This window comes from Neodiprion pinetum, chromosome 4 (assembly GCF_021155775.2).
Source record: "Neodiprion pinetum isolate iyNeoPine1 chromosome 4, iyNeoPine1.2, whole genome shotgun sequence".
Lineage (NCBI taxonomy): Eukaryota > Metazoa > Arthropoda > Insecta > Hymenoptera > Diprionidae > Neodiprion > Neodiprion pinetum.
In genome coordinates, this window is record NC_060235.2 from 16,630,486 (window position 1) to 16,655,842 (window position 25,357).

At 37.2% G+C, this 25,357-nt stretch overlaps 1 protein-coding gene across 6 annotated transcripts in view; it reads right to left on the bottom strand.

The window, feature by feature from the left end:
- LOC124216278 (octopamine receptor beta-1R) overlaps nucleotides 1-25,357 on the bottom strand; it is a 66,400-nt gene that overhangs the window by 4,986 nt on the left and 36,057 nt on the right. For 2 of the 6 annotated variants that reach the window (XM_046620600.2, XM_046620602.2), the window contains exons 3-4: nucleotides 22,074-22,295; nucleotides 13,203-16,190 (exon numbers count right to left, since the gene is read on the bottom strand). In XM_046620600.2, the coding sequence (XP_046476556.1) occupies nucleotides 15,884-16,190; nucleotides 22,074-22,295 (529 nt within the window). In that variant the 3' untranslated portion in view covers nucleotides 13,203-15,883. Of the gene's footprint in view, nucleotides 1-6,662; nucleotides 6,705-13,202; nucleotides 16,191-22,073; nucleotides 22,296-25,357 lie in introns of those variants that run through there. The other 4 variants (XM_046620604.2, XR_006882566.2, XM_046620601.2 and 1 more) reach the window with 4 other exon arrangements.

The following is a 25,357-nucleotide window of genomic DNA, read 5'->3' on the forward strand; positions in this document are numbered from 1 at the left end:
TCGTTATTTCAAAGAAGAATTGAAATTCAATGGGAAAAAAGGATTAACCCTCTCATGCATAGTGGTATACTTACCACCTCCTTATCCTCACTATTTCTTTTTTTCTACCCGTCCAATTATTATGAAAATGGGTATGCGAGGGTTTTTGAGGTCGCTGATCACCAATTCACGATCAGATTTCCGGAATTTAAGATTTACGCGGACAAAAATTCGAAAAAAGCCTTAGTATTAGCTAAAAATGGATGTATCTGGGTTTTCGAGATCGCTGATCACGATTTTATCATTATATTTCTGAACTCGAAAGTACAACCCAAACTGGCGTTGAAAAATTTAAATATCGTTGGATTTAACCGAAGCACCGTGGACCTCTTGCAAGTAGACTATCAGACCGGAATACAAACGAATTTGGTCGATTATTATATATTTTGTTGAGAGACCTCCCCTGTGTACAAGGTTAAAGTGGTTCGGTGGAATAATCTTTTATTTCCGAGAAAAACAGCCGAGAAATCTTACGATTCTTCAGTCACCGAGCGCAGGCGAGTGCGTAAATTATTGATTCACGTTCATTTGCTTTGCAAAATAATTACAAAATATTCATTATTCCTGACTCAACCATAATGTTAACTTTTTTGACCTGAAAAGCGGGACGACAGTAACATATTATACCCTAGAGATGATATTGCACTTTATTTATTTCCCTTACTTTATTCCTTTCTTACATAATATACTATTTTCACGCTTACAAATAGTTGATGACGAATTTTGGGATCACCAACCTCAAAATATCTGGTACATGCATTATTAGCTAATTCTAAGGCTTTTTTCGTACTTCCGTTCACCTTATTGGATCCGCCATTTTGAATCGAGTTCAGATTCGAAATCAGTGACCCGAAAAGCCTATATATGCAATATTTCAAGTGAATCGCATGTAAGGAAAATTGTATGCACGAAAGGGATAAATTAAATTTTTACTTTCTACTTTCATTCTTTCTCTCTTAATTTGTCATATTCTCCAAGAAAGTGGTTGCATGTTCCTTTAGATAGTATAGGTATAAGATGAGATATACGAGGGTCGAAGGGTAGACCGAGTTGGTCGCCTGTAAAATGCTTGCCACGTAGATTTGATTCCCCACCCACTCTTTTCCATGTTGCTGCTGCTGCAGGTTTTTCCCGCCAGCTCGAGGAAATGAAATTTTTTCTTTAACAATTTCAAATCGGAAGCAAAACCGTGCGACGTTCTCTTCTGAATATTTAGCGACGCGCGGATTCCATGTAATGTAATGTCTTGGACTCTCAAACTTCGCTGCATTTTGGTGATGCCTATAGTACGTACATTCAGTCTTTTCGAAATGTAATATTAATAATAAAAATAATTATAACAATACCTGTTTCTTGATCGCTGGATATGAAAGAAAGAAACAAAAGTAATATCGACAAAAAGTTTTAATATTTCCCTTCGAATTATTCAGATTTATAAGGGTATCGGTGAAATTCTGATGAGAGTTATGTAGGTATATGAAAAGTTCGCTGCGGCCCAGGCTGTACGAAGCTCGAAATGTGATAATCTCTGTGTGTGTGTGTGTGTGTGTGCGCGCGCGCTTTTTGTATACTTGTATATATACAGTATGTACGAAGTGTATATAATGTAAGGTGCGATAACGAGTATATAATTTGAACTTATAATTGTGTTAACTGTATATAATAATTTGCGGACGGGGCGAAAGAGGAACTCGAGCGTTACGAGTGAATTAAATTCGGTAGAAAATGATTCGAAGATTCAAATTTTCCGTGGGTAGGACGCGAAAATTGAATCTCGTTACAGGGGGAAATAATGTATAGGTATATATTATACATATACGTATATAATGTACCGTCTACCTGTGATAAACCGATAGTTGAAGTATAAGAATATGAACTAGATTTTTTCCTTCATGCCAAATATCGATGGGTCCCAATAAAAACGAGCCAACTTGCCGAGCTGGTTAGAAAAGAGCCAATTTTCCTGGCTCGATAGAAAATCGGAATGTAGGTTCACAGCATGAATTATAGTCATTGGAACCCGATACAGAGAAATCCGGGACCATACGACCACGTTAGTTCAAAATCAAAATTCAAAGACATTTGTTTCTTCCTAATCAATCATCTCTGAACAATTTCGGCCTGTTTTATTAATCCTCGAGGGTATAAAAATGGCTGCCATAGGCAGCTGGGTGCCTGTGTCACTCGTATAATAATTCTCTTATCTGATTAATTGATCTAGTGATACTTTTGGTTTGTTAACCATAACACAATTGGTTCCTGTGATTGCATACCACAAGGGATATATTAGTTCTGTGAATTGGGGCTGGTTAGGCCTCTTAACCGTAGGACCCTATACATGGGTACCCTAACGCCACATAATTCGTACGGCCTGCGAAAATCATTTTTCTTACTTTATCCAATCGAATTTTTCACGGTGAAAAATTCATATTAGGTTTTTCTTGCATATACTGTTCTATTATTCAGTCTTTTAGCTTTCGAGTGAGAAAAAACCCTTTTACGACGAACAGTCCTTTTGCAGCGTTGATTTGAAGTTCTGGGATGCGAGTAACCCTTGTGTAGGTTATTTGTTTCGTACAGATAGTGTTGGATCCAAGGGTTAATCTTAACAAGTGCTCGATGTAGCATCAAACTTAGGAAGTGGTCTATGCGCGTGACCCCTCAAATTTCCAACTATGGCGGATCCGTGACAGGCCCGGATTAACCGTAAGGCTATAGAAAGCTATAGCCTTAGACCCTCGAAATTTACAGCCCTTCAAATTTCAGAATCACATTTTTCGAAACAGTACCTAGATTTTAAAAAAATTCGGGTACATCCGATTCCGAATAATTTACTGCATGAAGTTCGAGAACTTTGTACAGATGTGGAGAAAATATCGTGAACGACTATCTTTTTTCCTAGTCGATTACCTTGGCAATGCAGATTCAGCCCATACCGGTCGGCCGGATTAACTGCAGGCTGATTGTGAGTCTGCATTGATAACGTAATCGACTTGAGAAAAAGTCAGCCGTTCGCGATATTTTATCCAAATGTGTACGTGTAGAAACAGAACGTTTACTCAAACCATAGCTCGATTAACACAAATTCAGACTACACAGGCTTCAAGCTGGGAAGACAAACTTTGGAATTCAAGAAACGTAAAAGATAATTTCATAAGAGAAATATTATAATACAGATGTTTTTCTCAGCCTCAGTCAATTTAATTTTCTTTCACCGCTTTTTAAATTTAACCTATTCGACCATCTTGCAAGACTGATATTCGGCCTTTTTTGGTACTTTAGCCTGAGGCATCGTGCCCCTTTAATCCGGTCCTGATGGCGAATAATCATTGGTTCTCCAGCAAAAAAACAAAGATGGGAATCTTGATATCAGCATTGGATCGTAATGTACAGCATGTGAAGCATATTTCCATAAGAGTTGTGCTAAACGGGTGTCATTGAATAAGCCTGGCACTAGATAGAGATATGTGTGCTGCTCTAAAGGTAGTTATATCGCTGCCAAGAACAGCAAATGAGCTCAGTCATTAGTAGATATTGGTGCTCAGCTTGACGGTTCTATGGCTCCCTTGTGGAAATTGCTCGATACTCATGTAGTCAAGAAACTTGAGTCGGTAGCCAACAATGTCGCTCTTATTGGTGAAAGGATCGATCGATAGTGTTGAAGAAAGGATTGGCGTGATTGAAGATAATCTCGAGGCAATGAACGAGGAGGTTACAAGCGAAGTTAATGAAAGAATTTGGCATGAAAAAAAAATAATCGCATATGAGTTTCCCGAGTTTATCGACAGCCGGCTGGTTACTCCATTCAATATCGATGATATTTCTGTCAAGAGACTGGGTAGCGTACAACCTAGGAAAACTCGGCCACTAAAAGTTTCTTCCAAAAATAGAGATTACGTTGATTCGATATTTTTTAATAAAAAATCCATAGCACATGGTAATCTTTGAATGGAAGGTGATCTCACAACCAAACAATCTGAATTCTACAAAAAATTGAGGGAGAAGATCAAATCCAGAGTTGCCAATGGTGGCCATCTCTCTACATCGGATGGAAACTGACGATGAGTTCTTTTCATTGTTAAAAAGAAACCATCTCGTAAAGATGCTGGCTTTGATCAGAGTAGTTTCGAGCACGATCATGAATACAATAAAGCGTAGCTAGTTCACGTCGAAGATTATCCGATTTTCGATTAAGAGTTAATATTTTAGATCACTACGACATTATAGTGCTAACTGAGACATAGGATGATGATAACTTCAGCAGTCGTGAACTTGGTTTGGACGAATTTAATATTGCTACACAGAGAGAAAAATCTGAGAAAAATTACTCTGCTGTTACTAATCGTGATGTAAAAGACACCTAATGCAGTTTTTATTGATGCATGTTACAAAAATTATGTGTTTTTATGAAAAAAATTACTACCTTGCTTAGAAACTATGTATTTCGGCAGCACAAAGTTTTAAATGTGACGACGCATTTTTCTGATGCAGCACAGTAAAAACTGCATTAGGTGTCTTTTACATCACGATTATAGTAACAGCAGGGTAATTTTTCTCAGATTTTTCTCTCCGTGTGGGTGTGACAGGTCAATCCTCACTAGCACTAAAAAGCGTGGTTGCAACTGACAGGGATCTGAACTACATCAATATTCCACTTACAGATAACTCGTACGAAAGTATACTACCGAAGGTGTATTCTAATGAATTTTTGCTACTCTGTGTATCGCACATAGCTCTTGACTTATCCGATTATATTCTGAACTACATTGTTAGCACTCTAATTGCCCCTCTAATTTTGCATCTGGCATTGGATCCGTAAACATTTTATTGGTTGGTGATTTTAACATTCCGGGTTTTAAGTGGTTACTCAAAGGTAACGAACATCATATGCTCAAGATTATCTGCTTTCAACTTTTGTTCAGTCTACAGCTTGAGACAACTTAATGGTGTTGGGAGTTCAAGGGGAATATTTGTAATCTACTTTTTTCCAACATTTTTAACATAGATTGTTATAATCCACTAGGTTATATATCTGATTGTGTTGAATTCCATTCAGCCCTTGAACTTGCATTTCCTGTTTTTTCTAATATGAAAATGGACTTACATGACATCATCTTCGGTTTTAAAAATGCAGATTATTGCGCCATTATGAATGATTTAATGAATTTCAATGTCTCATTACCTGATAACGCTGACGAATCAGCTTTGAATAGTTTTGTTAGTGATTTAAATAGATTTATTTTGGACATCATGCACAAACTTGTATCGAAAATCTGCATCTCACCCATTCACTTCCCTCAGTGATTCTCTGGTGAACTCAAGTCTGCAATTAACAATAAGAAAAAGATTTATAGACTGTATAAAATGTTTAAGTCTGATTGCTACTACGTATTGCTTAAAAATGAAAGAACTCGCTGTAAGAAACCAAGCAAACGTGATGAACCCATTTATATTAATTCAGTAGAAGACTCTTATAACTTTTTTACATATGTGAAAAATTACATATTCTCAGTACCATGTGGTACAATAGTGACAATGTAGATAATTTAAATGGCATTCTTGAGTTATTTGCTAAAAAGTTTAGCAGTGTTTACACGCGTAATGATCTATCCTCGAAGGAAGTTAACTTTGCCGATAGATAAGAACTTTAACTTTAATGATGGTTTTAGTCTAACTACCTCCAAGGAAGTTGAAATTTACAAAGTTATTGTAAACATCAACGTTAAATCAGTGCCGGATGCGGATAATATCCACCCTTTGCTTGTTAAGAACTTCTTCGCCCCCTGTTTTAACGAATGCCTTTGATAAATCAGTAGAAATTGAGTCCTTTCCTGACAGCTGGAAACAATGTTTCATCACTCTGTTGTTTAAGAAGTGATTACACCTTACTTACGCAAATACTCGACATCGCAGCAACATGGCTTTCTTGGAAGCAGATCAACTCAAACGGATTCATCTGTCGGCCTCGATTACTTTAATGATTATATTTAACTTTGCTATACAGTTGATACTATCTACTTGGACCTTTCCACTGGGTTTGATACTGTCAATATTGACCTGCTATTGAGAAAACTTGATACGTTCGTTAAAGTCAATAATTGTATATCTAGTCCAATTCTAGTCACATCTGGTGTTGGTCGAGGCACTCATCTAGCCCCACCCTTTTTTCGACTTACATTACTGACCTATGCTCTGTGATTCATTACTGTTTTCTATTATTATTTGCGGATGCTGTCAAGTTGTTGAAGGTGATTAAAAGTCCGAGTGACAGAATTCTTTTCCAATACGACTTTAAGTCTACGATTGATTAGTATACTTGTAACGGTTTTTCCTGCAAAGTTAACAAGTGCTTCTGTATTACTTTCGGTAAGAAAATCATTAACTATGATCAAAGTGTCTATATGATTGTAGGATTCATGGATGTCATGGGTGTGTTTAGAATATATTTCGGTTTATTTAACGGTTGGTTATGAAAATGACAAATTCACGAAATTCGTTATGTATACATATAGCATTCAGTATCTCACGGGTGGTAACGTCTTTACGATCCGAGGCCCGCGGTCCGACTGCCGCTCGCGTCTCCCTCCCTCACGCTCCCGTAGCTCGGGCCTCAGGCACGTGGCCACAGGCCGGGGACCCACTCCCTCATGATTGCTGATCTATATCTTGAACAAGTCACGGAAATCAAAGATTTAGGTGTCTATTTTGATTGCAAACTTTTTTTCAAAAAACACGCAGATTATATCATTTCCAAAACTACTAAGAAACTGAACTTTATCAAATGGTTATCAAAAAATCTTCAGGAATATCAAAGCATTCAGACTCTTCTATTTTTCTTTGTTGCTATCCGAATTTGGTGTACTGTTCAAATTTATGGAGGCTGAATATTAATATTTTGCTCACGAAACTTGACTTGAAGTAAATCATCTGTTTTTTAGATTCGTCTTTTTCAAAATTGGTCGTGCAATGCACTATAGTGACCTTGACTATATCTTTATCGCTTCAACCCCAAGCCATCTTTACGTTCAGCTTTCGATAGACACAATTCGATTTTAGGTTTCAAACTCTTATCCATAATCTTGTTGACTGCCCCGAACTACTTTCTAAGTTAAATTTTTTTGTATTGTAACGTGGCGTTTCAGAGTCGCCCGTCACAAGGGTACACAACCGTTATTATTTCTAGTTTACGTGTCCTCAGCGGGGTACTCCAACCGAACTCGATACAAAATAGGCAATAACTACTTTTAACTAATTCTTTCTTTGTAAATTCTTTATTTCGCGCTTCGGCGCACGCTAATAAGGTACTTGGACGACAACGATCCCGACCACCGAGGGACTGATAGCAGATTGATAAAGCCATCGTTCCGAGGATCGACGCAGCCTTCCTGTCGGCAAGGACTAATCGTGTGGGTCACGGTCCACGGTTTAGCCTACCGTGTGACTGCATGATCTCGAGTATAGGCAGCCGGCTACTGCCTGTACAAAAGCCGGTGGAAGTGAACAATGAGACGTCACTCTCCACTCGGTAACTTTGACCGAGAGGCACCCTGTGTATGCCTCTGTCAAAGAAGTCCCCGATGATAGGCAACCTGGACAGTAAACTGAATCAGCTATTAAATCGTACGAGTTGGTGTCAATGACGAAATCACGAGCAGAACATTACGCCACATCTAGCGGTAATCTTCGAAAACGCGTGACCACACCGTAACCGATATTCGCCACAGGGGGATGGCCTATTTGCGGTGGGGGTCAACCAAACAATCAAAGGGAAGAAGAATCACCTCACGACAACGGCGAGATCGGCGAGCCGAACTCCGACCTCCGTCTATTCTACGCTTGACCCACCGAGCGAAAACTCAGAGTTATCCATATTCTCTCGATTATTCTCCCGTTTTAAGCTACCGATCCTTTTCCTCTCATTCTTTCGTTACCTTATCTACCGTTTCTCCACACCCTCTATCGTTGCACTACCGTTAGCTTCATCCTTATTTCTGTAAATTTCCTGCCGTATTTCTAGTTTTCTCCCGTTTTTCTTTAAGTTTTATTTAAATTAAACTCAGTGTTGTGTGCCTGAGATCATGTAATAAGGTAAGGATTTTGCCTTTGTATTGTATCGTTACGAAGTTGCTCATAATTTCTATTCTTTTCTTATGGTATTTATCGACTTTGTGTGAATCATGGTCCACGGCTTAGAGTTGCGGTAAGCCGCCGTGTGACTGCATGATTTCGGTCATTAATATTGTATTTATCGTTTCTTGGTTGCATCGTGTGATGCCGATTTTGTAAATTGTTAATGAATGTCAATCTTTCGTACTGGTTAGAATCTATGGTGAATTCGTCGTATTATCTACCGAGCTATTCTTTTCTTATGGTATTTATCGACTTTGTGTGAATCATGGTCCACGGCTTAGAGTTGCGGTAAGCCGCCGTGTGACTGCATGATTTCGGTCATTAATATTGTATTTATCGTTTCTTGGTTGCATCGTGTGATGCCGATTTTGTAAATTGTTAATGAATGTCAATCTTTCGTACTGGTTAGAATCTATGGTGAATTCGTCGTATTATCTACCGAGCTATCGTTACTTTGTTTTCTACCGATTGCTATAAAGTTCTCACTCTCGTTTTTAATTAACAGAATTATAAGTTTCGTAGCGTCAGTTGCAACTTGGGTAAGATCACGTCGCCCAGTGACGTGTAGTTTTAAGTAAATTCTTGCATTATATCGCTTCTCCCGACCTACGCTCTTTTTTCTCTGTTAACTACCGTCTCTCGTTTCAAAGCTACCGTTTAATTCTATTCTACCGAAATGTTTGTGAACAATTATTGCTTACTTTATTAACTACCGCTGTCGATACCATTTCATTTGCTTGTCTCAACCCTGTAACCTTCTCGACAATATATGATCGATTGACCTGTTCATTTTTCCTGACTTGAGTTTATTCTTTATTTCATTATTTTCTTTAATTCTATAATTATCGTTAGTTGCCTTGAATACCACCACTCTACCAGTTCGGGTGAGTACCTGAGCCTAGCCAGCCATACAACATGTTCTCTAATTATTTTTCGTACGGTTTCATGTTATTTTTGTTGATTCGTATTATTGTTTGAAAATCGACGCTAACGCGTCTGGCGTCCAACATAATTGATTTTGTTATAGTTTAATGTTCTGAATAAGTGGAGAATCGCGCCAAAGTGTCAACAGTAAGTCCTCATCTGAGGGTAACAGAATTTAGCGTTACAGTATATAGCCGTACTTTGAGAAACAATACTATTACTTTTATGTTAACTCTAATTCTGATTTTCGATTACCAGTGCATCGCATGTCGTTATTATGTAATAATAATCATGAATGGCTTGATTTTTACAATAAACGAGCTATTACTCAATCACTAATGTATTCAGAATCTCATTCAAACATGTTTGATATCTTGGCTTTTTTCTTATCCTTTTTTTGTATGTTAGCGTCTTATTAAATAAATACACTCGGGGACAATGAATCTGAGACGGCTAGTTTTTTACAGTAGACAGTTATGTTGGCAACACGGAGAAACCTACAGCGCCATAGTCGGCCGAGCGCGAAGCAAACTCAATCTCAATAAACATAACATAATCCATGACCGTCGAATTTAACCTTAAAATACCGCGGGGATAATGACTTGTTAGATTGACACGTATTATAAGGTTAGATTCGACGCTCACGGGTTATGTTATGTTTATTAAGATTGAATTTGTTTCGCGCTCGGCCGACTATGGCATTGTAGGTCTCTCTGTGTTGCCAACATAACTGTCTAGTGAAAAAAATTAGCTGTCTCAGATTCATTGTCCCCAAGTGTACGTTTTCTTTATCTAGGGAATTTTCTTTCTGTTTAACCGCAATAAATAAATAAATAAATAAACAATCCTCAAAAAAGAAGTTTTTTCAAAAATTGACCCAACTTTTTAGAAAACAATTTTTTTACCGAAACATCTTTGCTTTGCAATTTTATGAAGGACCAAGATTTTTCGGCAAAGAATTTTTCTCGAATGAAGAATATTTTGAGTGAATACAAAATTTTCGGTCAATTTTTGGGAATTTTTTTTCAAGAGGATTATTAAAAAAGGCGAAAATTTTTCAGAGATGTGCGATTCGGAAAAAAAAATGTCTGATTTTGAGCTTAATTGGCCGTTTGGTTCTGGAACCCTATATCAGATTCCAATGATAATAATTTATATTATGAACCTACTTTTACCACGAGCCCGGTAAGTTAGCTCTTTTTCATTTGGACCCGTTGAATATGTGAAATGATAGTTACACAATTTTAGAGATATATTGTCTGGAATGTTTTTTCTGTTTTTATCAGAACAGGAATCATTCGATTCTACAAAACTTGATTGTAAGATTATTCATTGAAATATTACGGTACGACAAAAACCCTCCAAAAAAAACTGGTTATACTGACAAGCAATCCCTCCTTATCTCTCGCTAAGAATCTGCACGATTGTATTCTCTACTCAAAAGCTAGTCATCTGGCTTTTATGCCCGAGGCAAGCCGCGAGCGGTTCGTGGATATCAAAGTCGTTTTAAAATTCAAAGTGTGCGTCAGCTTGGATTATATATAGGTGTATATACATATAAATAAAGTACATGGAGGGAGAGAAAGAAAGAGACAAAAAATTTCTATACATAGGTTTATAATAGGTATACAGTTCAGCTGATCGTACATCTTGCAACTTTTTATATACCTATACGTACTTCGTCGGCTTGAAAATTTCTTTTGTCAAAAGAAAGAGAGAGAGAGAGAACGTTTTTTTATAGTAGGTTTACATTCTCCTGTAAGCCGCGTTATCAATCCTGCATTTTTATTTCAGCCCTGGAAGATGCTGTTGTGTGTATGTATAATAGATGCATAATGTGCCCGTGTGTATATATGTATATGTATGTATATGCCTTTGAACCTCTTGGCCCAGTTTGAAAGCCTAAAAATTGTATTTCCCTTTTCTAACCTTTTACGTACCCATATTATATTTCATTCGATTTTATTCCGTTTCCTCGCGCGGAAGCATCAAGTACAATATGTGTACATGTGAAGAGAATGTTTCGCGATTTGCCTCCAAAATAAACAAAATAACAAATGGAAGTTGACAATAAAGAGTTGAAAAAATACGACGTACCGAACAAAATGAAAATATATGTATAATGGAAGAAAAAGAGGGAAAGAGATAGGAAAAATAAACGAGAGTTTACTTTTGATCACATTATACATTTTTCAAAACGGAGTGTCAATTTTCTCAAAATAATTTTATTCAGTTTTCATTCAATACATGTATTATATGTATACGCATATATACACGCCCTTATATTCAAATACATCGTATCGCGTAATGTTTAATATAATCAATTTTTAATACGCAATACGTAATTATTACTCTTGTGAGTATATAATTATACATTTATACCTTTATTACATCAAATATGTATTGTATAGTTATATTACTATGTGTATATGAGGTATTCCACGCCAACTGGGAGGACATTTTCCCTGACCCCCGCCAATTTGCTTCATTATTTTTTATATGATTCTATAACCTAAAAAAAGCACTCACCATTTTTTTCAGATTTTTCATCTCAACCATTCTTTTTGAAAAACTGTTACAAACCCTTTTATGGTCCTCAAAAATACATACAAAATAAGAAAAATTATTCCTCTAAAAAAATATTTAAAAAATACAAAAAATCAATTCTCCACTCTGAACTATGGCTCAAAATGTTTGTTTTGGGACCCAGAAATTATGTGAATTTTTATAAAAAAATTAAAAATGGCGTTTTTTTTTAGGACCATAAAAGGGTTTGTAACATGTTTTAAAAAAGAATGGTTGTGATGAAAAATATGAAAAAAGTGTTGAGTGCTTTTTTTAGGTTGTAGAATCATATAAAAAATAATGAAGCAAATTGGCGGGGGTCAGGGAAAATGTCCTCTCAGTTGGCATGGAATACCTCATATATAATATACATAAATCGTACAGATATATATTGCACTATTGTACATTCAATAAATCAACATGCACTCATACGCATGATTTATCGCGCTACATGTTTATTTTATATTATATCTTTTGTTGTATATTCAATCCTTTTTTATTTTTCCTCGTTTGAAAATAATATCGAATCATTACGCATGTTTGCATGTAAACATGTATATATATGTATGTCCATAATCATTTTATACGCATAGGTATAGATTATTATTTGCTTTCATTACTGATTAAAATTTTTTTCTGTCTTCGCATTCTAATATAATACATATATTTACTATGATCTCTCGCTATAATGTATAAAATAAATCACTCTATTGTCATGTAATAATACTCAATGTTTCTTTCGGTCGTTAATTATAATATAATACACGGTAATTATTAATGATAATATGCGTCGATAAAAATGATAATAATTATCATTAATCACAACATTTTTACTCTTGACTAATTTTTCATCGTTTCTTTCATTCATTTACGTTACTATACGTATATTTTATTTTTATTACGATCGATTTACTTATACCTATATGTATATGTGCGCATATGCATGCAGGGTGATCCGATCAGTATATTCATTTACTATTGCACATATACCAAGAATTTTCCGTACAACACGGTGTGTAATAATATGTATTATTAATAAATTATCACGAATATTCGTCGCGAGTTTAGCGTTACAAATTTACGGTATCACGTATATTTCTTAATTTTTGGATTTTCTTCTTCCATGGAGGGAAAAGGCTAAATTTGCAAACTTTACTTTTCCATCTATTGTAAATTTTTCGCGTGATAAAAATAAAGAAAGAAACACAATTGCGATAAATCACCTTGTAAAATTTCCCCACATTTATAATATATATTGTATAGATACCGTGTTTTTTTTATTTTACCTTTTGGGTTGATTTAAAAAAATTTTTTACATATATTTCTCTCTTTTTTTTTTAAACTGATGATGTATGTTTGTAGTCTTAACGTTAGTGATTGTTCTGCACAATGTTTATAGTTCAATTGTGTATTCATATACATATGTATATGGCATAATGTATGAATATTTTCTATATTATATACCATATATCGTATTGTATATTATACATATATACCATGTATGGATATGAATACAAAAAATGGTCAATCAGCTACAATATTATTATTATTATTATTATTATTAATATATTTTTATTATGTAAAACACATTTTCGGAGTATTTGAATATTACGTATACATCTATGTGCATGCACCGACATTCTTATATATGTATGCATTATACCTATATCGTCGTACGCGATGCAGAGAAATTTTAATTTTTTTGTCTTTTTTCGTAAATTATATGATATTTTTTCTCACACACCGGTATAATATAATGAAATCGGATATTCAGCTCTTCGCTAACTATCAATAATATTAATATTGTGCGCAGTCGTGGTTCGATTTTTGATAAATACATGTAACATTATACATGTTAATTGGCGCGAGTTCAAATGACTATAGTATATTAATATCAATTATTGCGGCACAAACTGTGGTCGATTATCTTCAGTTCAATTTCAAATACCTTGGCAGAGATAATACTTCAGACTAGGCGACGTTTTTACACTGCGCCTGCACAGATAAGAGATATAAGCGAAATTGAGATATTTCATCAAAAATATTATACACAATAATGCCAAGATAAAATTGACCGAATCATGCTATAGCGGTATTGATTTCTTTACTTTCGTATTTATAATTATATTATTATGTCACTACGCAGTATTGCATTTTTTTAAAACTATTTCTGTTTTCTCAACATTACGAAGACTAGTATTATCAATATAATATCTAATGTGTATATGTACAAAATGATTGCTAGGTAACGCAACTCGAATTGGCGTGGTGGTACAGACTGTGATTTCCCTTTTTTTTTCATGAATCCCTTCTCAAATCCAATTTTGCTAAATATTATCCTTTATATCCTGACTATACCGGAAATACTAACATTAACAATAACAACAACAACAATAATAATGATAATATTAATACATAGATCCGGGATAAAATTGAATACCGTTCTATTCAAATTAATTTCCTATTGCTAATTATGCACAAAGGTATGACCATATATTGGTAAAAATTCGGCTAGTTCTTTGGTCGGATTCGAAATTACATTTCAAAGTATATATTTTCTTACCAGCCTGCAGATTTCTGAATTTGAGAACTGATATCCTATCTAAAAGCCCAAAGGTATAATCGATTATAATCGTAAGGGAAAGGGATTGCAATAAAGTGATTTCCAGATTGAATGTATTTTCATGCTCGTCTGAATATGCAAATCTAGTTTTTGACCACGTTCGTTCATTTTCATTCTTTTTTTTTTTCGTCATCTCGTTCCGTCTCGTTCTCATATCATATTAGGTATAGGGTATTTTATCAAGTATCGTTGTTTCATCATTCACAATTTCATTCCGCAATGTTGCTGTCACAATGTCCACAGAGTTATTATACTCGTGTATGATATTTAATATAGGTATATACAATATATATGTACTTGTAATACGTAATTTGTACACACTGGTTAGGAGAGTCGGGGGTTGGGGTGTTGGGTTAGCTTGGCGTAAAACGCGACCCACGTGAAGTATACTCGATGTACGGTTACGTATAGTACGGATCCTTTGTTCGTTATATTTCAGCCCACGCGGCACATCCTTGTGTTAACAATCCGCCGCCGCCGACCCAAAAGGCGAAACGTCAAAGCCGCCTTACCCCCTTATTCTTTGTGTGTACACCATTGTGTACAAGGTTGTATTTTATACATACGGCTCGACTCTACAGTAAAACTACTGCATCGCGAATAACATATTTCTGATTCATGTATCCTATATTATAATAAAATTCACTCACCTTCCGATTATTTAATTCGTTTCTGCATGTTTATCACTGCTGGATGGCTGACTATCGTTCTCCTCCGCCTGAATCAATTAGAAGCAGACGAAATCGACACCACCGATTCAATAGCCTAAATGGACCTAACGTATCACGTGGCTCACAAGAACTGACAGCATATAAACGTTCCTGCAGAAACGGAGTTTTGTTGGTTTTGTAAGAAAATAGAAAAAATACATTCGTCAGTGCATTTCTTCAAGTAAGTATATGATGAAAAAGAGAACAACATCGTAATTTTGTTCACGGGGCGCATGCATTTAAACTTTCCCCACGCTGTACCATGTGACTAAATCTGTTTCTGATAGGCTATCACCCACGTGACCCGTTAGTTTAACTCTGGGTATTGCAGCGCGACTGTCGATTTTTTGGGATTCTAATCGGCACCACTTAGTATAGAGTCCAGTGATGTTTATAATATCGATGATTGGGTTCTATTTACTTCTCACCTCCTACCTTTGTTTCTATACCTATGTATTCGTTTTTTTGTCATCACTCGGACAGATTCAGATACGCCTGCGTTTATGTAATTCAGGGTACATCTTGGTGATGTGCGCCTACTCTTCGATAACTGAGGGTACATATCATCGATCGGCATTTGTCTCATGGACCACGATTGAAGAAATTTGTAAGGAGTACGCCAATCGTGTCGGAATCGAGGCAAATAGCGATCGGTAATGTGTAATCTCAGTTGCCGAAATGCAGGCACGGGATCTGTTGAACTGCACCCTGAATTGCATAAATTCAAGCGAATTTATTTTGCGTTAAATTAGCTGTGTGTAATTTATAACAAATAAATCGATATAAGTCGATTAGATTACAGAATAAGAGCAGTGAACAAAGGAAAACGGATTCGTAAAATTAAAATTGAATAACGTATTCCGATTTTTACATACCTATATTGTAAATATAATTATATGCAAGCCTCAATGTGAACGTTGGTGAGTTCGCTTGTTCTCAATTGGTTGTTCACATGGAGTTCGGAGGACGCGTTGCTGTGAACCAAATCCTGCTTCCGATTTCTATTGCCGATATCTTTTACGGGACTGAATGCCGAGCAGCAACTCTCCAACGTTTTTCTGAACGCTGCCCTGAACTCGCGGTTGAAATACGCGTAGATCAACGGGTTCAGGGCGCTGTTGAAGTAACCGACCCAGAACACCGCAGCCACAACAATATTGCCACTTTGGCATGTGTCGCAGAGGGCCGTTATCACGTACCTGCAAAATAACACCAACAAAAACACATACCCTTACACGCAATTATGAGGGGCGGAGGGGTAGATAACACGTAATAATTTCAACTTTTCGATTCGTACGGGTACGGAATTTGTTTTTCTTTTTTTTAGCGGTTTTTTTTGGCATCGTGGTTTTACAAAAAACTTGCAGCGGGGTTATTTATCCCCGGTATGCAGTGCGGGCTTCTAAAGACGCTTTCCTCTGTTACGGTACACATATGGGTATAAATTTATTGGGTACAGGGGCGCAAAGTTGAAAGCATTGTATTTGTCCTCTCTATTTTTGTTATATCTTTCGTTTCCTCAAATCGCCTCTTCCTTTTTTCGTTTGTTTTTTCTTTTTTTTTTTAATTTTCGACGAGGGTGGACGGTATTTTTTGATAGATTGCTATACCGTTCGTACGTGACAGTTAAAATCCTTCTTCGATTTCTCTCTCGCCGCGAGCGTATCCTCCTCAGCTTCATACATATATATGTATATATGTACTTATATATACAAAGGTAAAAGAAAAGACCGAGACGAAGAATAAAAAATAAAAAAACGACCCAGAGGTAGAGAAAGTAAGTGTAAAAAAAGTAAAATGTGCAAATCGATAAGAAAACGTAAATGTGAGAAACTGAAGAAGAAGAAAAATGAAAAAATACGAAATAGCGAAAACTAACCAAAGAAAGAGGTAACTGTGTAGGTAGGTATACGTTATACCAAGTTTTTTCACTCTGGCAATTTTGAACATTCTTATCCATCAGGTTTTCAGCTCTTTTCGAAGTTTCCGAATTTTGTATCGCTTCCTATTTTTATTTTTTTTTTGCATTCTTTGACCCCAAGTTACATGAATTTGACGCAACGTGAAAATTATATGTATTATATACAAGTAAATCTAGGAGGGGAAAAAATGTGCGCACCGGTTAAATTAAACATTTATCTGGTTATTAAATTTGAGTTATAAATTCCCTAATATCCAGTCCTCTCAGCGACCCCTTCTTACACTCGTCCCCTAGCAGCTCTCTTTCCATTTAGCTAGCAGCAGTCTGTGCAGTTAATGCGCGAACGAGTCTCGCCGCAAGTCTTTAATTGATATTTCAACTCGTTACTCGCCCCGCTCTTCGTCCTCTCTATCTACAAAAATGGAGTAGGCAGTCCATTAAAACTGTTACTTTGCCGCACACAGCCGCCTCCGGGTAACACAACCACTATAATCCGTCCTCGGATATACATATACCGAGAGTTTTTCTTGAAAGGACCTGCTCGTAGCGTGCGCGATCTAACTTGCTTAATTTTGATTTGCTGACATGTGTGCTCGCAGCCTGTGAAGCAAACCTTCGCTAAGAAAAACAAATTCCCTAGAATTGACTAGCTGACAACTGACTGTCAACCATAAACTCTCGCCCAGCCCCCTGACACACGCTGCTAAAAGTAGTTCGCAAAATGTCCCTCGATTTTGCCGCCAATTTCCACCACTAGTGGCGCTAGTAGTTGTCTGACAAGCTTGCGCGCGGTCAGCGAGGGCAGCCGAGCATGTCAGAAGTCTAAAAAACGGGGACACTAAAGAGGAACTAAAAAACGGGGACAAAACGCGTACAATTTTTTAGTATACGAGCAGTGGTGAGTGTCAGGGGGCTGCTCTCGCCGACGGTCTTAGATACAGGTCTGAGAACTCTGGTGGACGGGGTATGTCCTCTTATTGAAGCACCTGCTGTTTCTTCTAGTGTCCACGAGTGTCACTGCGATAGAGGAATTCAAGCTGTGCGAGAGAGATGAAAACAGGTTGTAGACCGTCCGTGGTTTTGAAATCTGTTTCCGTCTCTCGCACACAGCCTGAATCCTTCGATAGCAGTGACACTCGTGGTCACTAGGCAAAATCGCCGGTGCTTCAATAAGAGGACACCCCCACCACTGAAATTTTGAGCGAGTTTCCAGACCTGTGACCCGTCGGCTTCAAGCGGCTCTTAATAGCGCACAATCTATGTTATAAGCTATGGTCACGGCGCCGCTGCGATCTACTACGCATCAGTCACTCTACCTCACGGTCGTATACACAGGCCCGGAAACTACAGTGGTAGGGGTAAGTCTCTTACTGAGGCGGGGTGTGTTTCGGAAATCTACCACGAGTGGTGAGGCGCTGCAATCTAGTAGTAGGTAGTAGGTGGTAAACATTGCATCTAACCTGTATAATATTGATTTTTTCAATGTATAGTAGTTCCCCAATGTTGTTCGTTAATAAATTCAATAAGTGAATATATTATCTGTCTAGAATAAAGTAAGTAAAAATTGAATATAACCTTGAAATTCAAAGTATATATTATCGATCGGGGTTCAAAAATGTTCGTAAACTCTATAATAAATCAGAACAGCATTTGTCTCTGAAGTTAGTTTTACATTTTATAATGGAAACGTACAAAACAAATGAAATTACGAAAACTGTTTTTAACAGAGCCAGGTCGATTTATTACACAATTTGGCACTGAGGAACTCCGCGGTGTTTTTGACTACTGCGCGCTGCGATTTGCAGGACGATAATTTATAATGACTAGAGCAATCTTTGACGCTACTTGGAGCGTGATCTGAGATTACAAGGGTTTATTTACGGTCGACTACTACCAGATTGCAGCGCTCTAACTTTAGCGGCCAATATCTGAAACTTTTGAGCTTCAATAAGAAACTCACCCCCACCACGGCAGTTTCCACACTTGTGTATACCACCGTACTCTGCCCACTGAACTATGATACAACTGAAAATATCACTGCGGTGGTGGGGTTTCAGGTGAGAGAGTTCAGTCGAAGGTGAAGTGCTGTCTCTTTCTGAGCCATGAGGTGATACTTCGAGTTTTATTATAATTTAGGCGCTCCGCCTGCCATACTGGTAACATTTTTACGAAATTGGCTACGCTCATAAATTAGACAAGTTGCAATTGTCGAACAGGTCCTGTCCAGAAGAACTTTCGGTATTTGCGACGATGAATTTCAAATGCTATAGAAGTCCCCAACGGATTCGCACCGACTTGTAAAATGAATACCTGCTTAATTCGGCTTCAGTGTCTTTAAGACGATAGGCTGTATTTCGCATGCCCTTTTCCTAACGAGCTATACATGTGAAAAGAGAGTTATGAGAGAGCATGAAATAAGAACCTTTGAAATTGATTCATCCACTTCATTGTGAGTATAACAGTTAGGAACTACTATTTATGGATGGAGTACGTACATAATTCGTTGAGATCTCGAGGAATTGGAACGGAATAGGTGATTTCCCCTTTCCATGATCGACTACACAATGGAAGGAAACCAGATGGTGGCTGTTGTACTGTTTGAGAGCCATTATACTAATTTGAAATATCTATAAACCAGGTCATGCGGGGTCACGATGACACTCCTGCATATGTAGATAGACCTGCAAGGTTATGACGCAGGGTTTGTTATCGCGTTTATATTTCTACCTATATTATAGACGTACTTATCGTCGCTTCTGTGCACTCGTGGTAGAACATTTTTTCCTTCTATTTCTCACCCTCATTATAATAATTATCAAACTCGTTCGCGTTGTTACGTATATACCTATATTATGGAGTGTGTAATACGAACCGTGTCACCTGTGCTGCTTAGAATATTCCTGCACTTGTCGTTTGTATCCATACCTACATTATTTATTGCGTTTTTCCTAATTTTGAATATACCAGGTACATATGAGAGTGTTTCAGATGACAATAATTGGCGATTTTCCAAAGTAGCCGCCCCCCTAAAAAAGTTTGTTTAGGTTAAAAGAAATATTCTGGGGAAAGATGAGCGTTCTATGTTATGTGGAAGATCGTTTTCATTTCATTTTTCACTTTTCGTCTTACGTTTTTTTTTTTTTTTCAATTTATGAAGCAATATATGTACCACTTCAATTATTATTTCATCCTTGAAATTTATATTTAATCCAAAGATCACGATCCGTAACCTGACAATATATCGAACGGGAATCTTACATATTCTTAAATTAAAAGTTCATATTGAACTATAACTATTTTATGAGATTGAATTAGTATTGAAAAAGTCATCAGATACACTTCCCGAACACTATCTGAAGATTTCATATTACAAATGTGGGTCTTCCTTACGATGTAAATTCATGTTTTAAAATTAGAAATTATTTTTTTCTGAAACACTCTTGTATGCAATAGTCATTTGGTTTATCAGAATATCCGGTAGGTTAGACGCATGCATCGCATAATGGAAGGAGAGTTGAATCGGAGTTTATTTCGTTAAACTTATTTCAAGTTCATTGAATGATCATGATTTCGGAAGAATTCCAATATGAGAGAATTCTTGTATTACGATTTGATGGAATTACGGTAAAGACAGCTAGAGCTGAAGAAACTTCACTGATAGAAAGTATTCTCTGGAATTGATTCCACGAAAACAGTTGTAACAAGACGGTATAAGTGCCGTAGTCATGGAGTGTGTAAAAAAAAAAAGAACACAAAAGATGAGAAAAATCGAGATGACATAAAGAACAGAAAAGGCGAAGAGGGTGAAGAGGGTGAGTCGAAGGTACGATATACGGAAAAGCGGGGACTCCTTCGTACATAATTCCGTCGAACATAATCGTAAAGTACTCTAGACTTTACCCTCTGCATGGCGAATATCGTGCAGCCTCTGCCTGAATTATCCGTGGTATGTATATGACATGTTATATAATAATATAACTAGATTTATCATTCACGAGGCTCTGTAATCTCGATTTCTGAGATGCTGTATAAGGGATACGATGGCGGGAAAGCGAGAGATGCAGGGTGAAAAGGTTCGCCGGGGATAATAGAGGTCCCGATAGTTTCTTTATGTAGGTACATACATGCGTTCTAGGTATATACGCACGACAAGTGGCACTATAAGCTTCATCCCTCTCCCTCCCTTCCATCGAGACCCTTCTCAAATTGAATACCAACATCCATGCGACACACCGTGCGCTGCAAGCATCCTACTGTAAGTCAACCCTCTAGATTACTTTTAAATTGTCCCATTCAAGCGGTGGAGGGACAAGGGGTAAACGATTTTAAAGAAGAAGAATTTAGGTTCATCAAATCCACGTACTTCATCGCAACTCTGGGGATCACATAAAAAAATTCGAAAGCAACGTTTTGTCATAATCGTCATATGGGTACGTATAGCGCAGGGGAGAAATCGATGATTTAATGCCAGTTTGACTGAGCCTTCTGGGTTTTTTTCTCGCCAAAATCAATCGAAATGAACGTTGCTTTCATCTTTACGACGTGATTGTTCTCACCCGTTCGACTTAATTTTGTCTTTCTTGAGTTATTTTTTTCTCCCAATCTTGATCGTCAGGCTACAGATAATAACTAAATGGATTTTCTAAATAAGCTGTACTATTTTTCATTTCGTATATGAGGCATTTCATGCTAAATCGATCTGGGCTTGACCCTCAAAAATCCAGTGTTGCATATGAACACTTTTAAGTAACCAACCATATAGTAAAGTAACCCATTTCATTTTTAAAAATCTTGCTATCGAAAAAAAATCGACAAAATATGATGGAATCGCTGACCCACTCCACCTCAAATCTCAAAAATTGTTATGTCTGATACATGATTTTTCAGAATTATTTGATATTATTAAATTTTGTTGATCAATATGGTTGTTTTCAAATATTGTAGCTAATTCAAATCGATTTGGTAAAAGTTCGAAAAAAATTAGTGCTTTCGGAGTCAAAACAATCATATAAAAAACCACGAGGCAAATCGGAGAGGTTAAGGGTCACACCCAGGTCGATTTGACATAGAATGCCCAATTTGTTTTTTTTTTTTTTACTTTTTACCACAAAATAGTGAGGAATAAAAAAAGTTGTATAATTAACGTATATTAATGACTTACCAAAGAAAAAATGGAAGCCAGCAGGCCAAAAATGCCGACATTATAATGCCGAGAGTCCTCGCAGCCTTTCGTTCCCTTTTCATTTTGCTGCTACTCGCTATCGGTGGATCTTCCGGCGCAGGTTCGGGTGATGATTGTCCAACAGTTGGCAGGGAGGTCAGTCCGGCTGAAATCCCGTTTATTTGAAGGTGCTTGTTCAGCAGGGCGGCCGCAACTTTACTCCTTTAATCAGAGAGAAACGGTGGTTGTGTCTTTATTTTTGTTTCCCCAGTCTAAACCTTTCTTTATTCCTCTCGTCAAATGCACCCTCAATTGTATAAATGCAGACGGATTTATCCCCCCCCACACAAAATTTTTCGCGTAAAATTTCTACGAAATAACAGTTGACCCGGTATATATATATATATATACGATTTTCGAATCAGTTTGCGAAATGAAAGTGGAAATTATTATTCCGCGATATAAAAGATCATGTCCTTTGAAAAGGGTGGACGAAAGGGTTTCCGCCAATATTATACTCGAGATTATACCCTGTTGCATAGCTCGCCCCTGCTTCGTCCCCTTGTTTCGCCTTCTTATTCCCAGAGTTCGGAGAAATCGGAAAAAAGTAAATCTACCCACGCATATTATACCTATACATAGATGGATATATAAATAGAGCCATCGGAGATTTGCAACGGCTGGTCAGCGGGTGAAAAACTGCCGACGACTCAAGTTCAATTTAATGGATTCTCTTTGATGATCGCATATCTCTCTCTCTCTCTCTCTCGCTCCCTCCCTCCCTCCCTCCCTCCCACTCTCCCCCGCCCACCCTCTCTCTCTCTCCCCGGTATTTTGTTCAAACCTGGGCTACTAACTACACTCAATCAATCAATAAATCTCTCTGTCTGTCCCTCTCTGAGATCTATCTTTCCTTTTTTTATGTACACTCATGCCTTGCCTCGTAATTAGCAATTATTGATATTAGTAACAAAATTGTTTTTACAATAATGCTGGTTGACGCAGCCACCTTATTCATTTCATAACAGATAAGAGGTCTTACATGCCTTTTATCTTTGATGACTACTAGATCATTAGAAAGAGGGGGAAGCTGGGTGATTTTACCCTTTGTAACAACATTAAGTATTGTTTTTGTTTCTTCATATTATTTTTCGTATTCACTGCCTTGCACTGCCCTAGGGGATATTTCCCATAGCTATCATATGTATCTACTCTATCTCTATCTCTCTCTTTCGCTCTCTTTAGCAAGTTTGTCCATATTATTTCTATTACGGAAACTTGGCTACATGCGGATATTACTGACAACGCTTTCGTCACGAGGGATTATCTCAAATGTCAATAATGTTAGTTTCTTCTTCCTATGCTACCTTTAGTCTTATTTTTACTTTAATTATTTTATTCTAATGTATCTTAATGATACTCATATGCTACCTATTTGTAAGTCCAGCCGTCTTGTGTTACTCGCGCACGACAAATTTTTCTCTTTTTTCCAACAATAAGTTAAATTATGTAATTCACTTTGTATACTGGATATTTGCCTCGAGGCCCTGTTAGGCTAAGGCATAATAAAGCCTTTATGGCTGTCTATGTATCTCTCTTTCTCGCATTTCTTCGTTTCTAGATATATTTTGAGCAGCGCGGAAAATTTTATCGCTTATCATCTACTCCCCACCTCTCGCAGTAATCCTGTAGGGTCCTCTTAATCAACACGTGTTAATACCATTTTAATACATCTTGCACTTTTCACAGAAGGCAGATTCTTCTTTTCTCTGCAGTGTAGGTATTAAGGCTAACCCATTTTTCAATTATATATTTTTTGTACTCTTCAGTAGTTTTAGTTGCTTTCTTTCTTTATTTTTTGCTCACCTTTTCTCGTTCTTTCTTCACTTCGCTCTTTATCCTCCCCCCCAAAACTTATTATTCTCCTTATTTTTCTTTTCCAATACAAGCGATACCGCGCCCATCGAACGCCGGCTCACTTTTCACTTATTATACCGTACGTGGAGTCAAGAAAAAACTCTTTCTTCCATTCCCTTTCACATTGTCGATGGCTTGTTTTCTTGTCCGTTTTTTTTCTCTCTTTCTCTATCCTTAGACGCCCGCTAATCCACCGATCAAGTGTCCAAATGCCAAATTCTTTTCCTTTCTTTCTTTCATTCTTTATTTATTTCTTGTGAACAGAGGAACTCGTTGAATTCTCGAATGGTTGTACAAAACTCGAATACCTATGTATAACAGATGTATACTATACAACACACCATCGCTATTATGTACTTGAAGATTCAGCTTTCCGTCTCTCTGGCTCTTTTCTAATTCTTGTCTTTTTCCACATTTCTTTTTTTCACTCCTCTACTCTTACTCTCCCCATTTCTGTGAGTAGGTATATCACAAGAGATGATTTTGACGACGATATTGCGCGAGATATCATACCGCGCGAGGTAATATAAAAATGCTTCAACATATTTTTCGTAAATTGAAATTTGTCTTCTTATAATCATTTTCAAATTTCTCAGAGATTTTCGTATTCATGTAAACGAAAAGTTATGAGATCAAATTTGTATAAAACGAACGAAATTATGCGTTGAGTATACAGATATACTGAGAGGTTCTCTTGAAAGGACGTATTTGACAATTGCAACACGTCTAGTTTACAGACGTAGCCAACTTCGTAAAATTATTACTAGCATGGTAGGCAGAGTCACCGATGCGTAGTGGATGCCATTTTTAATACGTGAGAGGTTATGGTTTTGCTCAGCCCCCTGACACACGCTGCTAAAAGTGGTTCGCATAATGTCTCTCGATTCTGCCGCCAATTTCCACCACTAGTGGCGCTAGTAGTTACCTGACGAGCTTGCGCGCGGTCAGCGAGGGCAGCGAGCCTGTCAGAAGTCTACCAGCGCCACGTAGAGGAACTAAAAAACGGGGACAAGACGCGTACAATTTTTTAGTATACGAGCAGTGGTGAGTGTCAGGGGGCTGGTTTTGCTTCAGGCTGCGAGCAGGTTATTTCAAGAGAACCTCTAGGTATAATAATAAGTAGAAGTAGACGATTTGGTGCTCGAATCTCCCTTCACCCCCGTTTTTATTTTTATTCCAAAAACTCGATAAATGTTTCCGAAAACTTGTATTATTCTATACTTGGATAATTTAATCTATCGTAACTTATCCCCACGGTATGAATAATAATTAATTAATTAATCAATTAATCAGACTAGGGGTGTCTTGTTATATCCTGCGCGTCAAGGGATATGCGATAGTGTCACGGCTGATTGGTGGGAAAAGGG